This window comes from Euprymna scolopes, chromosome 35 (genome assembly GCF_053919585.1).
Source record: "Euprymna scolopes isolate OS-2025 chromosome 35, ASM5391958v1, whole genome shotgun sequence".
Taxonomy (NCBI): Eukaryota; Metazoa; Mollusca; class Cephalopoda; order Sepiida; family Sepiolidae; genus Euprymna; species Euprymna scolopes.
Genome location: NC_136516.1, coordinates 43,298,348 through 43,315,997, shown reverse-complemented (window position 1 = coordinate 43,315,997; position 17,650 = coordinate 43,298,348). Strand labels below are relative to the sequence as shown.

General features: G+C 32.6%; 1 protein-coding gene across 7 annotated transcripts in view; it reads right to left on the bottom strand.

Annotated features, from left to right (window-relative positions):
• The window catches only part of LOC145259843 (coiled-coil domain-containing protein 154-like), a 335,063-nt gene that overhangs the window by 146,084 nt on the left and 171,329 nt on the right, over nucleotides 1–17,650 (bottom strand). Inside the window, exon 1 of one of the 7 annotated variants that reach the window (XM_080117674.1) lies at nucleotides 7,494–7,826. The exons of 5 other annotated variants lie outside the window; for them this stretch is intronic. In XM_080117674.1, the coding sequence (XP_079973800.1) occupies nucleotides 7,494–7,564 (71 nt within the window). In that variant the 5' untranslated portion in view covers nucleotides 7,565–7,826. Of the gene's footprint in view, nucleotides 1–7,493; nucleotides 7,827–17,650 lie in introns of those variants that run through there. One more of the 7 variants, XM_080117676.1, reaches the window with a different exon arrangement.

The following is a 17,650-nucleotide window of genomic DNA, read 5'->3' as shown; positions in this document are numbered from 1 at the left end:
TTCATAATATGAATCAGTATCTAAATTATTGTCATCATTTCTGATGACCTAAAGAAAAAGATGTCTAATGTTAACTTGTTTATCATACAGTAATGGATGTCTTCCTAAATTCATTTCAGACGGTGAAGGAAGTCCAAGTTTTTTTTTTGTTTTTTTTTTTACATAGGCATCACAACTTATCAAGGCCAAGAGGCCACTCGAGGATAACGGTTAAAGAGTGTACAGTAGAAATTGGAAAATATAGTAATCGTTAGTAAATGGAAATTCGGTAAATTTGTTAACAAGTGGAACGGCTCATCAAGAACTTGTTTACGTTAGACTTGAAGACAACCATATTGTAGTCAGCTGGAAAGCAGGAAAACGGAAGACAATTCCACAGACGTGCAATTCTAAGAAAGAAGCTTTGTTCATGGAATCTACGTTTAGGTTTAGGCACAGATAAAGAGTGGGGGGGGGGATTATTGATAGTGTTTTCAGCCAGACGAGTGTTTCTTGTGAAAGTTTGGCGAGGGGGGACTATAGACTGAAGACTATAGACTGAAGCTCAGTTGAACACTTTTCATGAAAATAACGATACATCAGAGACAAACTCGCAACATCTCTTCTGTGAGATAGAGGTTGCAGGGAAGAGAAAAGGACATCTCCTACGAGGCTACAAAGTCTATTTTGAACTCTATCAAGGCAGGACAAGTCCTTTCTAGCAGCTCCTGCCCAGATGTGGCAACAATATTCCATCCTTGGATATACCTGGCTCTTATATAGATAGAGAATTGCATCAGCAGTGAGATATCTACTGGATCGATAGAAAGATCCCACCATTTTTCTAGCGGTCTTGGCAACCCTAAATGGTAGTGTCATCAGCATAAATGTCTATGAATGATGTAAGGATGTGATTTGGAAGATCATTAATGTAGATCAGGAAAAGAGTTGGACTGAGGGACTCCAACATTAATACTGTGAGCTTCTGATTTTTGCCAATCAATTACTACTCTTATGAACCTATCAGAAAGAAATGATTTAATAATTGAGAAGACATTTCCAGCTATACCATAGCTAGAGATCTTGTGAAGTAAACCTTTATGCCATACCCTATCAAAGGCCTTAAATATGTCAAGACCAATTGCCCTAGAAAGGTTGCCTCCGTCGCTATTTGCTTTTCACTATAAGTCTTTCTAATGCTATTTTTTTTTTTATTTCATTATTATCACGAGTTAAAAAAAACTTGAGCCATTTTTAATGACCTAAATAAAAAAAAAACATCAGCTTTACTTTTTTTAATTTTCTTCTTTAATTCTCTTCTTTTTGATTATTGGAAGGTAGAGAAGGGAGTGGGTTAAGTGAAATTGAAAGAGAATAATCGTCGCTTACATAAAAAATAAGAAAAAAAAAACAAAGAAAGAAAGAAAACGTCTCAAACTGGAAAGTTAAAAAAAGAAAACGGAATAAAAAACGTATAAATCAGTATAGAAAGCAGGAAAATAAAAAGTAAAAAAAATGAAAATGTCTAACCATTGAAAGAGATTTGCATTTTCCGTTCCCTTTTTTATTGCGAAGACTTTTGCAATGATGGAACGGACACATATATTTAAAACTAAAATACATATTGCTCTTTATTCTAGAGTGGAGTATTAGTTGTGATAAAATTTGTAATAAATCATTATCATCATATCCGTCCATACGTTAAAAGAATGGATGAGAATTCTTCGATTAGTAAATGTAGAACAGTTGAGGTATCAAGTTCAGTTCATAGAGAAATAAAACATGGCAGGAAACGATAAGAATATATTTGAGAGAAAGTGAGATAAATAAAGATCTGGTCAGAAATATATTATTTGGGAATTCCTTAAAGCTGTTCAAAGCGTGCCAGCACGTAAAACAGACATTAAACAGAAAAAAAAGGAAGAAGAAGAAGAAGAAATAATAATAATAATAATAAGAAGAAGAAGAAGAAGAAGAAGAAGAAGAAGAAGAAGAAGAAGAATTATAATAATACTTTTTTTGCATTGTGAGAGTTTCATGAAGTTGTCGTCTCCTAGATACAACACTTGGTATTCTCAAATGGTCACCCATAAAGTACTGACCAGTTTCAATGTCGCTTAACTACCATGGTTCAATGAGAATCGGTGTGACAACATGGTCATATTATATTTTGTGTCTAATTTGATCAAATACATTACATGTTATTTTATTTCTCCAAACTGTGAAAAGGTGAAATTTTTTAAATTTGCGGTGACTTAGATTATTTGGACTATTCTGACTACTCTTCTCATCTGGCGTGTTATTCTCACAACGTTTCGGCCAACGTAACCTCCAACCGGTAATGTGTAGAAACAGCGGCCTAGAAAGAAAATGGCTACTGAGTTCTTAGTCTTGTAAACGATGTTTATGACAATGATTTTATGCAAATTGAATAAATAACAATATTTCAACTTGTCGAAAAACTGTCTGACAATTTCGAAATGATTCAATAGATTGCTAATGCTTCGAATGCTTGTAGATGTGAAATTTGAAATTTACAATGTGTATTGAACCGTTATCGCAGTCAACTGATTGTGGCACAATAACAAAACTCATTTCTACATTAATTAACATTCTGTATATGTGAGAAAGCGAGATTTTGAAAATGTCAAGAAAACAACACTACAGCTTTATTTTAAAACCTTTATCGAAAAAAAAAAATCAATTCAGGTAACTTGATTATGTAGTAGAGTCGACATCTATTCAATGTAGCTGCCTTCAGCCTCAATCATTGCCTCAGTACGGGTCTGGAAATGGAAGCATGCCTTTTCCACAAGCGCCCAGCAGGAGCTTGGTGGAAGCTTGGCAGATGGCAGCGATCAGGCTGGCTTTGGTTTTGTGGGAAGTCATGTTGGTGATGTTCTCAACATATGACCAAATGAAGTAGTTCAGCTGATTCAGGTCAAGGGGAAGGGTGGCAGTGAGAGGAAGGTACAAAGTTGTAGTACTCCTTCTGAAGCCAAGCCTGGATTTCTTTGGACTCGTGAAAACAAGAGTCAGGATGGGAATTGTAGTTCGTCACTTTCTTAGAGTCCCACACTGTTAATATCTGCAACAGAGCGATGAAGCGCTTTGGTCATGAATGCATAAGTTCAGTCATAATAACAATGCAATTTTAAATCCCCTCGGATTCACTCGGGTGGAATAAAAAATAGAAAGCATTACTTTTGACACGTCCCTCGTATATTTTTTTAAAATCAAATATTTGTTTGTAGGTTAAAAAGTCTTACAATAAATCAATACAAACCTTGAAAATTTTCAATATTAGTCTCTCCTACCTAGGAGATCAAGAAATTAGTTTCCCTTTAAGAAATATTGCGCATATTTTTAGGACGTAAACAAATATATATATATATATATATATATATATATATATATATATATATATATATATATATATATAATTTAAAGGAGATTAGAACAATAGTCTAAAGAGCAGAGTGTATTTTAATGTAACAGTGAAATTACTAGTTTAATTAAAATACAGGAAAGAGAAAGTGCTCGTTGTAATTTAGATATATAATAAGCTCGATAGGTAAATATCCTAGAGCTAATTCAATATTAAGTAATGTGATTTACAATTTAAAATTTAAAAATCAAATTTTAATTAAATTAAAAATCAGTTTCATAAGAAGGAACAACAACAAAATCAATTATCTGTACGATCGTTTCGGAAAACAATGCTTTTTATTGTGGTATACATCAAGTTATGTAGAATAATTATATATAGTTTTTTGGTAAGCAAGGTCTCCTCATCAGCAAATTTAGGAGGGTTTTTATTGAATTTAAAAGACACCATAAATAAACCTAGCATTAAAAGTAAGGCAGATGAATCTGAAAAATTGAAATAAAAGGTCTGGATTTAAAATTTATAAGAAAATTAATATGGGTTAGAGATAGAAATAAGTAGAGAAAAATATATATTTTTGAATTTACATAATAAATTTGCTTTAAAAATATATAGAGATATTTACCTTTTAATTTTTCTTTTTTTGAAATCAGGAACTGTGGTTAAAGTAGTCATTTAGATGTTTGCTATAGCTTTTTATCTTATTGATTGATGAATTTTAAAATTTATATATTCCAAGTAGAAAGATATCTAAAAATTAAGAATAATTGAATTTCAACAAAGGTTGTTGATAGTGCTCAATCAAAGAGAGCAAATTATATATTTTTTTTATTCATTATGTATTTTTTAATGTTATTCTTTATGACGGTATTTACATAGATAATAATAATAATAATAATATATATAAATTCGTATTCCTGTCTGTTAGTTTGTTTGTTCACAATTTGATTAATATATACGAACCGTGTCTTACTCTAATCTTTCAGTTATTTCTATATATAGTATGATTCTTGCAAAAATATACAATTAAGAGATCACCTTATTTACATATGACATGAGAAAAAATCGATTTCAATAAATAGCGGTATCTTAGTTAATGTTTTTAGCAAGAGAATTGTTTTAACTATTCTATTTAAAATAGTTATTTAATAAACTTCAAACAACAATTATATTGATAATATATTTAATTTAATTTATTTGAAATTATTATTTTTTTTAAATTGTTTTTTAGAGTTATTTGCCCCTAGATGCTATGCATAAAAAACAAACGTTCACCAAATAGAATCATTTGGTAATTTCATTAAATTTCTAGCTGGAAAAATAATTCCATGTAGATAGGAAAATGTTTGGCTTTTATTGTTTTTTAAATATTCAAAAATAAAAAAAAAAACACGAAAAAACTGAACAGATTTCATTTGTTTGTTTTATTTTACTCTTTAAACGGCTATACAGAAATCGGTAATTTACATTGGAAACATAAAATAACGATAAATTCAATTCTGTTTTTATGAGACCATTCTGTACTTTCACCTAACAATTTAATAAACAAAACAAACCTCAAAATATGACAAATTCAATTGGACGGGGGATTACAGTAAAAACATAAAACGACAAATAAAAAGCAAATCGAAAAGCCCTTCTCCTAAAAAAAAGCAAATAAAAAATTTCCTTTATTTACAAAAAGAAAGCCAGTAAAAAAAAGTGGCCTTACAAAAAATAAAGGTAAATGTGTAGTTTAGCGGCATAAATTACTTAACAGACAAAATTTATAGGAACTATTTATTTTTATATAAAACTTATTATTAGACTTAAAGGCTGAAATAAAACAAAAAAAAATCATTTTTATGTTTTTTATCATTTTTTTATTAGACTAAATGTGCACGCCTTACACGTCTAAAATTTGGCCTTTTTAGGTTTGGCAGATTGGCTTTTTTAAGGCCAAATTTAGCCTTAAAAACATAGTTATTAAACGAGCTTAAAAAGGCCAATCTGCCAAACCTTAGATAGGCCAAATTTTAAAATCAATATAGCTGCCTCGAATAATAAATATAAATGATGAAAAAATAATAAAAATGAAATTTTTTTCTGGTTTTATTTCAGCCTTTGGGTCTAACAGTGTGTTTTATATAGAAAAATAAATAGTTTTTATAATTTTTGTCTGGCAAATAATTTACACCGCTAAACTACACATTTACCAAAATAAAAAATAAACGCACACATTAATGTTTATAAATGTTATTTTTTTTTTTAGGTTCACAATATCGTGAGTTTTCTTAGGACAATGATCCCTTCTGCCGAAATATCTCATGGAGAGGGTATCAGATACTTTGGTAGGGGGAGGGGGCGATTACATTTACATGTTTTTATCCGTTCTTTTATTTTTGAAATTGTTGTGGGGGTATCCACGTTACACGTGATGAAAATGATTAGTATAGCAGGCGTGTTTCAAACGGAACTTCATGTCAACCCAGGCAACGCCTGGTACCTATGCTAGTATATATATATATATATATATATATATATATATATATATATTATTTTTACCTTTTTTAACAGTAAAAATATTTTTTATGCTACTAAAAACTAACAATGAATCAATTTCAGTATATTCTTAGCATAAAACCCAAATAAAAAATCTGAAAATTTTCAATTCATGGCAAGTGCTCATGTGAGTGCCAATCTATGTCCTCCCTTGCCAATTTTTCACAAAAAACACTCGCCTAGCCAAAACCACTATAAATAATTTCCTCCACTCTATATCTGTGCCTAATCCTAAACGTGGATTCCATAAACAAACTTTCTTTCCTAGAACTGCCCGCCTATGGACCTCTGTTCCGTTGGTCTGCTTTCCAGCTGATTATAACATTGTCGTCTTCAAGTCTAATGTAAACAAATTCTTGTTTGCGTTAAAATAATCTAATTATATCAAATTTCCACTACTAATGATTACTACGCTATTGTAGCAATGACTACACACACACATTAACCCTTATCCTTCAGTGGTCTCTGGCTTTTGATATGTGGTGACCTCTTTGTCAAAAGAAAAATAATCTCCTTTGAAACAAGACAAAATAGAAAGGTTTTTACATGGGCCCCCTAAAAGTTTCTGTGGGGCCCTCCGGGGCATTTATGTGGATCCCAGTTGGAAATCTCTGCTTTCAGTAAAGTTCATGTCGCTATTCATAAAACATAATTGCCTATAAATAAAAATCGTGTTACTATAAATAAGCCCTATTAAAAAATAGAAATTATGGTTAAACTCTGATATTAAAATAATTTTTTTCCACAAAATTTTGTTATGACTATGCAAATTATGTTTAAAAATAAAAATCTTGTCTTTATAAATCACACTCATATCATTATCTTTCTATAAATAATGACCATCTTCCTATAAATGTCTCTATTAATAACGATCATTTCCCGATAAATAAAATCTGAATAAAAAATATTTAAGTGAAATAATTTTATCTGTGTGACTCTAATTTGGAGATAAAATTTATCCCTAGGAATATGTCTACGAATAATGATCATGCCCCTATTAATAACGACCATACCATGTCCTTATAAATAGAACCCCGTGAATAGAAATATTTTAGTGAAATATTCGTTGTCTGTGTGACACGAATTTGGGGCTAAAGTTTACCCCCATGCATGTCTCTATGAATGATCATCATGTTCCTATAAATGTCCCTATTGATAACGATCGTAACATGTCCCTATAAATAAAACCTCATGAATAAAAATATTTAAGTGAAGTAATTGTTATTTGCGTGATACAAATTTTGGGGTCAAGTTTATCTCTATAAATAATGATCCATGTTCCTATAAATGTCCCAATTAGTGACGATCATTAATGACGACCTATTAATAACGACTATGTCCCCATAAATAAAAACGGTTTGAATAAAAATATTTAAATGAAATAATTGTTATCTGTGATACGAAGTTTGGGGTCAAGTTTTCTTGTTTATTGTTTAGTCTGTGCTGAGGTCATTTTGTTTATAATCTTTTTTAAGAAGGTCTGTGTTTGTTTTCATTGCACGGGGGATGGGGATAAGTGTTCAAAGCCCTTGCGGTCAGATTCAGCGGATCTCACGCCCCTCACGCCCCTCCACGCTGTACTTACATGGTGGCCAATTCCTGTAATATGTGTATGTCCCCATTAGGTTCCTTTCGCCATATATATCCAGGTAACATGTTGACTTAGTCCCCCTTATAGAAGACATGGAGACGTTGCAGGCAGGTAACTAAGTAGTAATAAACGAAGATGAAGATGGAGAAAGGTGGGAATGGAGATGGGGATGGGGATGGGGATGTGTGGGACGGGAGGAGAGGTATGCGGAGAGATGGTGGATTTTTAAAAGTAGATGCAATAAATGGATCGATAGAAAAATCCGGAAAGAGAGATGTGGATGATGAGCGATGCTGCAGAAGAAAGAGAAGAGAGGAAGAAAAGAATTGGGAAGGAGGAAGAGGGGATAGTAGTATGCAGAGAGAGTGAATGAGTGAGAGAGAGAGAGAAAGAGGGAGAGAGAGAGAGAGTCGATATGCTAGTGGTCTCGGGCATTCAAACTGAGAGGGAGGAGTATCCAATCAGTACTGGGACTTGTACTTGAGGCTTATTATTATTATTATTATTATTATTATTATTATTATTATTATTATGTTTTATTTCCCAATAGTGGAGAGAAGGTGCACAGCTTTGTCCATGTGTAAAATACGTTTAAATATGATATTTTAATTTGTCCAAATTTCGTATATATTTTTATAGGGTCGTGATTTCAAAAGTAAAAGAAAAGTATTTGGGTAGCATCAGCTAGAATCGAAACCGAAATTGTAGCATTCAAAGCTGGTGACGTTACCACTGTACGAACGTGACACACGAATTGATTAAAAATTAAAAATAAACTAAAATGAATATACAAAATGTACAACGATTTTTTTTCACTTTTGACCTATTTTTGACCCCTTAAGAACTTTTTTTAACCGGCTAAAGACCTATAAAAGAACAGTCCGTAAAAATCCAATCATTTGAGGCCCCTAGCGCCGCTCTGCAACTTTTAGTTTTGGAGGAGATAGAGTTTGAAAATATGGAGACAGACAGACATACAGCTTTTTGTATATTAGGTTTTAAGTTTTTAATTACCTACACCCATCCCCAATTAGATGACAGACTGTGTGATTCGTTAGAGATGTGGGTCTCCTTTAAATGTTTTCGAAAGTAGTGTATTTGAATGAAACCTTCGGACCTGCATAACCCTTTTCGGCTGGCAAATCGGCATATCGGCCACAGTTTAGTAATGGAGAGTCTTTTTTACTAACATTCATTTAAAGAAGGTAATTTTCGAAAGCACAAGTACATGTATTTGGAGATTTCAATGTCCACCACAGTAACTGGCTAGGATTCTCTAATTACACAGACGTAGCTGGTTGCACAACACATAGCTTCTCTATATCCCATTCCCTATCTCAGATGGTTACATTTCCAACACGTTTCCCAGACCAGCAAGATCAACATGCCTCACTTCTAGATCTCTTTCTGACAACGGTTCCCGATGATTGTACAACAAATGCCCACAGCCCACTCAGGAATGCTGATCATGCTGTGATAATGTTAGAAATCACCCTAAATTCTCACCCTAAAACTGAAGACCCATTACTCAAAACAACGAGGTATTACAAAAAGGCTGACTGGGAAGCCATCAGAGAACTCATCAGAGATGTCCCATGGCAAAATATCTTTTCTCTTCCAGCAGAACAGTGTGCAAATGAGACCACTGAATGGTTCAAAACTGCAATTGAAGCACGTTCCCGCATGGAAATTCTATAGCAAGCTCTACTCTCCCCAACGGTTTACTTCTGCTTGTGCAGCTGCCATTTGTCAAAGGCAACATGCGTTCCACAGATTCAACCGACATAAGTCCAATTCAAACAAACAGAAGTTTATAGAAGCTAGAAATAATTGTAAGAGAGTGATAGCGACAGCTAAGACAGATTACTCTGAAACCACCAGAAAACGCATCGAAGCACAGAAATTAGGAACCCGGGATTTTTGGAAAATCTACAACAACGTAGTAAATAATGGGCAGTCAACGATTCCCCCACTATCAAACAATCATGAGGTTGCTTGCACGGCAACTAACAAGGCTAATCTGCTTGCCAGTCGGTTTGCCTCAAACTCCACACTGGACCCGGCACACCACTCCCTCCCTGACTTTCCTTTGCAGACAGACACCACACTAGACGATTTGAAAATCACCCCTTCTCAGGTACATGGTATTATAAAAAACCTAGACACCTCAAAAGCATGTGGACCAGATCTCATCCCAGCTGTCTTATCAAAAAAATGTTATATCCTGGGTAATCTGCATAGCTGTGTATATATCCGAATCGGGCAAGTGCTTGTTTAAATTTCGGATATGTACACAGCTATGATGAAAATAATGGAAATAGTATTCCGACAAAATAGAGAAAATAAAAAAGGAACAAACCGTATTATGTGTTCACCAAACATTTCGTCTTTATTTCGAGACTTCCTCACCCAGAGGAAGTCTCGAAAATAAAAAAGGAACAAACCGTATTATGTGTTCACCAAACGTTTCGTCTTTATTTCGAGACTTCTTCACCCAGAGGAAGTCTCGAAATAAAGACGAAACGTTGGTGAACACATAATACGGTTTGTTCCTTTTTTATTTTCTCTATACACAGCTATGCGGATTACCCAGGATATAACTTGGAAACTATTACCAAACGGATGTAAAGAACGTATAATATGGATTTTACCAAACAAGTTGGATCAACAAAAACATTCATATCCTTTTTCTACAAATACTCCTGCTACAGGACTTCTGATAAATGTATTATTTTCACTTTGACTTTCCATGTCTCACTGACTTTAGCAAATAGGGTGCATACCTTTATAACTATTTGCTAATATTTTCACTCCTCCGATGAGATGGTAGACATCGAACCCCTATAGTTTAAGGAGATAAACTTTCTAAAACATTCTTTGTCTTGCTTAGAATAATAAAATTTCTTTGATATGAAACTCAACCACTTCATTTCATTTCAATGAGAGTTTTTTGAAATTCATTGAATTACAATTTAATATATATATATATATATATATATATATATATATATATATATATATTATATATATCTATATATCTATAAAAGTGAACGTGTCTGTCTGTCTGTCTGTCTGTCTGTCTGTGTACATTTCCCTACGCAATAACTCTGTCAATTTTTAGTCTATAGACTCGAAATTTGAAATACCGGGTACTGAGATTTGGAAAAATCGATGTGACGGGTGTCAGCCAGAAATTTGGCTGTTAAGGGGTCAAATTTCAACGATTTGACCTTTAAGAACTCTACCAAACTCCTCCGAGAATTTTGGGTCTAGACACTTGAAATTTTAGATATAGGTTCCTTGAACCTGGATCTAATTTAATAAAGTGATTTGAGCCCGAAACTATAAATTTTAAGGGGTTATAATAGGGGTCAAAGTAAAAAAAAAATTTACTCTTTTTTTTTTTTTTGCTCAGCATACACCTCCAAACACCCGGGCAACGCCGGGCTGAAATGCTAGTATATATATATATATATATATATATATATATATATATATATATATATATATATATATATATATATATAATTGATTTAGTGATTCAATGAATTTCAAAAATACTTTTTTGAAACATGGACATGGAAAGTCAAAGTCAAAATTTTATTTTGACTTTGACTTTCCATGTCTCACTGACTTCAGCAAATAGGTACATACCTTTATAACTATTTGCTAATATTTTCACTCCTCTGAAGAGATGGTAGACATCGAAACCCTATAGGTTAAGGAGATAAAATTTTCTAAAGTATTCTTTGTCTTGCTTAGAATAATAAAAAATTCTTTGATATGAAACTCAAACATTTCATTTCCAAAAGTTTTTTTTTTTTTTACATTAAAATAAACTCTGCTCTTTAGACTCTTGTTCTAATTCCCTTTATATATATATATATATATATATATATATATATATATATATATATATATATATATATATATATATATATATATATATACACACACACACACACACACACATATATACACATATACACACACATACAGAAAAAAGATAAGTATATTTGATATAGATGCAAAACGCAGCCTTCTCGGCCCTATCACCACAAGATGATATGTTTGGTTGCTAATGACTCGTTTATTTGTTGGTGTTTTCATTACGAATTGTTTGTAGTGCAAAAAAAAACGCGTCCAGGTCAAGTAGGTAAATCGTTGTAAGTTCAGAACAGGGGAGGGGGGATAGAGTTTGTGCTGAGAGAAGCTGCACTAATGTTAGTGCATAAGTACAATGCGGTTGCTAAGCAATCTCATCTTCTTTGCTCTGCGATTGTTACGGAGGAGTGGAGGGTGGGGGTGGAATGGTCACCCGTTTTTATACTTGTTCATGCCGGGGTGGATCGGGATGTGGATAGAGTCATCATTGCTGATTTTTTATGATATAACTATCTAATATATATATAATTAATTTGATTTATTGAATTATTCTAACTACTATTCCAATCAGGAGTGCTATTCACACAACATTTCGGACGATGTAACCTCTGACCTCCCTCATGTGTGTCCAAACGAACCTAGGAATCTTTTTGACGATCTTAGGATTTCGAACAGAACCCTTTATTTACTCATTCTATTTTTAGTAATTCGCAATTGTATTCTTTGTATCGCCCACACTGGATTGAACTTCTAATCACCAAATTTTACCGAGTATTTTATCTGTCTATTTGCAGACAATTCTAGTATGAAATTTGAGATCCAACCCACATTAAAAAAAAACGACCCTGGTGTCTAACTCTGTCCCGTGGGGAGGCATTGTAAATAAATAGGTACACACACACACACACACACACACACACACACACACACATATATATATATATATATATATATATATATATATATATATATATATATATATATATATATATAGATGATTGTGGAGCTGGATTAAAATATGACGATATGAAATAAAATGGAGGTGAAAGGACCTGAATACTCAACGTTTCGCCCGATTTTCACCTCCATTTTATTTCATTCATATATATATATATATATATATATATATATATATATATATATATATATATATATATATATATATATATATATATATATATATATATATATATATACACGTTTAATTTTTTTATTACCGTTTTTTCCTGTTTAGTTACATTAGTGTTTCACGGTAATAAAAATAATTAAACGCATATTTGCTCTACAACAGTGTTAAGCACTTTTTTAAGTTTTTATTAATTACCATTCCTACTATATACACACACACACACACACACACACACATATATATATATATATATATATATATATATATATATATATATATATATATATATATATATGGGGGGGAATAGTAATTAATAAAAACCTAAAGAAAGTGCTCAATACTGTTGTAGAGCAAATATGCGTTTAATTTATATATATATATATATATATATATATATATATACCGCATATTTGCTCTACAACAGTATTGAGCACTTTCTTTAGATTTTTATTAATTACTAATGATTATAGTTAAATTCTGTAGATCAAAATATATACACACATATTTAAGTTAAGAATTTATAGTTTGAAACAAGTAATATATGGAGAAAAATTGTGTTTATTTCCTTAATCTATGGATTTTCAATAATGTCTTTTATCATCAGAGGAAATGAAATGTAATTATCAAAATGTTTAGCTATGAATAAACAAGTATTTTGCTTTTCAGCACATATATTGAAAATGTTATTTGAATGGTGAATAAGTGTCATAGAAAAAAGGATTTTATACAACCTGGGCAGTCCATTATCAGAATGAGTACTAGGACTAAAATCAAAATAAAAATAATAGCAATAAATTAAGGCGAAAAAAGTCCATATGGTTCAACCCACTATATAGCTCCAATGTTAAAACCAACATACCAAGGGAATTCTTTAAAATAATTGAACAATCCTTTAAACATCCGCATAGGTACAACACTATATTAAACAAAAACTCAATAAATGCCGAACCTAGCACAAACGATAATAGCCTCAAATAACTCTAAGATAAGAAAAGCCCAGGCCCTTTCCCTGCAGATACCACCCGCACAAAACTCTAATTGCCAAAACAAACAGCAGTGCCCTTTAAGAAATGATTGCATGCACAAAGACGTCATATACATAGAAGAAGAAGAAGAAGAAGAACAACAACAACAACAACAACAAAAAAGAACAAGAAAGAACAAAAACGAACAAGAAAGAAGAAGAAGAAGAAGAAGAAGAAGAAGAAGAAGAAGAAGAAGAAGAAGAAAAAGAAGAAGATAAAAATTGCCTCAGTAATTAAAGTTGTGTACATATTGGTGATAGGACGATTCCGTATTTCATTTGCGATTCCGTACTAAATTCACGATTCTGTACTAAATTCACGATTCCGATATAATTACCAACAAGATCAAAGTGTAGTATCTGTCTTCAGATGCGGTACTTCCATTTCTCGTTCTCTTTCAGTGGGGGGAGAAATCCTTCACGACTGAGACCATTTTTATTTTTGTACCTTTTCTCCACGCTAAAAAACGACCCTGGTGTCTAACTCTGTCCCATGGGGAGGCATTGTAAATAGGTATAATTACCAAATCCAATTCCAATTCTTTATAAATCTCTTAATATTTAACTATAAAGTATAAAGTTATTATTTTTTCCTGATGACCATAAATGTGCACACATTTTGTAAAAACAAAGTTGTAGATTTTAGCTTAGCTGATAGTTTAAAATCAATAAATATTTATCATTTTATTATTACGACAAACAGTGAAAGATTTTCTTTTAAACGAAATCAAATAAAAAGGGAGAATAAAAAGAATCGTTTTTGGCATCAGAAAATATGCACAAATTCTTTTGATTCCAATAACGATTCCGATACCTCAAAAGTTTCGATTTTTCTAATACCCGATCCCAATTCCGAATAATCGTCCCAACACTAGTAAATATACAAAAACAACTCAAAATACAAAAGCACTTTTGGTCGTAAAAATATGCTCGAAAATCAAAACGTTTTGTATATATATTGATGCACTTTACATAAAAATCAATCTTGGTCACAAATAAATAATATAACTTGCTTTTATTATTATTTTAAATAAAAATATACATAAAATATACATAAAATCCGTTTGAAAATTAAAAGTTTTGTAAATATATAAAACAAAAAAGAACTCGTTTTCTACCACAGGGAAAAACAGAATTATCCTTTCTTTCTCTGTGTGCCTAGTGTTACAATTGCATCTGTGGAACACTTTTCCATAGGACTGATTCTCTGCAGATAACAACATCGTTCTTCAAATCCAATGTTGACAGAATCGTCATCTCCAGAAATATTCAAACTTGGTCCATCCTTATCAATCTTTATCAATCCTCTCGTAGTATTCTTTAACTTTCAACTAACAATCATTTTATTTCATTAACCCTTATCCTCGAATGGCTTTTGGAGTTGAATAAAATAAAAAGTTGTTCGCCATTTAAAGCAAGGAGAGAAGCCAAAAACGTCGGATAAATGGGTGCCGCTTGAATTGAACGATAATCAAAAAAAATCATTGTTTTGAAGTATCTTTTAAGCTCCTTCTGCACAACAAAAACGAACCATTTCTCGAGCAGATTGTGACATGTGATGAGAAGTGGATCCTCTATGACAACCGGTGACGTTCGGCACAGTGGTTGGATGCCAGAGAAGCTCCACAACACTTCCCAAAGCCGAAATTACACCAAAAAAAGGTTATGATGACTGTTTGGTAGTCTGCGGCCGGTTTTATCCATCACAGCTTCTTGATTCCGGGCAAAACGATTACAGCAGATAAGTACTGCCGACAAATTGATGAAATGCACCAGAAGCTCCAACGTATGTGCCCGAGATTGATCAATATGAAGTGACCAATTCTCCTCCATGACAAGGCTCGCTCGCATGTTGCTCGACTGACCCTGCAGAAGTTGAACAGATGGGGCTACGAGACTCTGCCTCATACGCCATATTCACTGGACCACCGATTATCACTTTTTCAAGCATCTCGACAGCTTCCTACACGAAAAATGCTTAAAAGCCGAGATGATTCAATGACTTCATCGCTTCCAGACCTCCAGGTTTCTATGCGAATGGGATAAATAAACTTGTTTCTCGTTGGCAAAAATGTGTCAATGGTTCTTATTTCGATTAATAAAGTTTATTATGAAAGGAGTTATGATATTTTGCTGAATGTCAAAAAACGACATTATTTTTGCACCAAACTAATATATATATATATATATATATATATATATATATATATATATATATATATATTCAGATGTGTTCAAAAGTCAAAACTAATGAAGACAACGAGGTTGTTAAATAGTGCTCAATAAAAAGAGCAGAATATTTCTTTTATTAGGGGTAAACAGTTACATATGGTCGCTACAAATAGCCATCTGTTTCAGTCAAAGAGACTTCATCAGGCGACCTGGAACCTCATGACGCAAAAGAAAAAACCTTTTTTCTTTTGCGTCGTGAGGTTCCAGGTCGCCTGATGAAGTCTCTTTGACTGAAACAGATGGCTATTTGTAGCGACCATATGTAACTGTTTACCCCTAATAAAAGAAATATATATATATATATATATATATATATATATATATATATATATATATATATATATATATATTCTTTTTCATAAGTTTTGGTTTCGATCATAGCTGAAGGAACTCAAGTTCAATATTTATTTTTTCTTTATAAGTTTTTCTTTTTTTCGGTTTCGATTAAAGCTGATACACCCAAGTCATATGTCATATGAATATATATTTTTATTTATTTTTGAAATCACAACTTTATAATATATAAGAATCGATAGAAAATTGATTCTATAATAATATATACGAAATCTACATACATTAAAATATCATATTTAAGCATATTTTACGACCGGGCTATGTCGGGCGTCCCTGCTAGCTTAGATAAATACTTTTGTAGTTTTAACAAAAGAGCTACAATAATATCAAAGCGTCTCCATTTACGCTGAACATCCACAGAATGCCAACATCAATATATTACATATAAATGAGTCTCCTGTGGAATTTCCACAGGTCCCGCTAGTTCTTTTTATTTCTTTTTTGTGCTATACGAATAGGAAAAAATAAACTCTGATTAATCAGGGTCATGTGATCGACCGGTCGTCCATTTTGAAACAAGCAAATTACGTGCTTGGCTTTGAAATACACAACTTGGCCTTCACTAATCAATAAGTAATCGACAGATAATGACAACAGATGTTTTAAAAAAGAAAATTGGGTGCGGTTTGATTTTTTCTTTAAAAATAAGAAGACAAAACACACTCATTAAAAGAAGTAACGTCATATCCGTCTATGTCATCAGCTTACGGTTTCCACAAAATAAATCCTTTGACTCCCTTCTATTATTGCAAGGCCCTATGGAATAGTGGATAAAGTACTTAGTAAAATTCAGTTGTAGACTTACACTATTCTGGAGGATGAAGGTTCAATCCTCAGTGCAGGCGACACTCAAAATACAATTGCAAATTACTTAGGAGTTCTATCCAGCCAAGGCTGACAGAACGACAGCATGCTAGATAAATAAAGAATTAATCGTTAAAACAAGTGACGTCATACCGCATCTAGCAGAGTTAATCCCCTCACCCGTTCGCTACCCTTGGCTACGAGGAGATTGTAATGTTACACACGTTTACTGATGGGACTCGCCATGTTGTAGCAGAGTACGTTGCAAGGAACATAGGACAAGTAATAACTAGGACTATGACAACAGCGTATTCTTTTGATTGTTTTGACTCTCGAGTATATACCCGACACAGTTAATCAACCAAGAACCACATCACTCTATATAAAAGCATATATCAACGGATACACACTCGAGAGTCAAAACAATGAAAAGAATATGCTCTTGTCTTAGCTCTAGTAATAACTTATCCTCTTTATTTATAGTAACAACCACATTTATTTCTTCATTCTCTCACCACGCGTTACTTCTCGTCACCCACGTCTCTTGTCGCAGGTTCAATAAAAAAAAAAAAATCAAATTCCAAACACAAACATCACAGCTGGCGACCCTCTGGCATGTACATCGACATGAATAATTATCCTGTGGAACACTGTAAGAGTACAATTCCCACTCGAATACATTCACGACTTTCTCAGCATAGACAAGTACGTCCAAGGATGGAA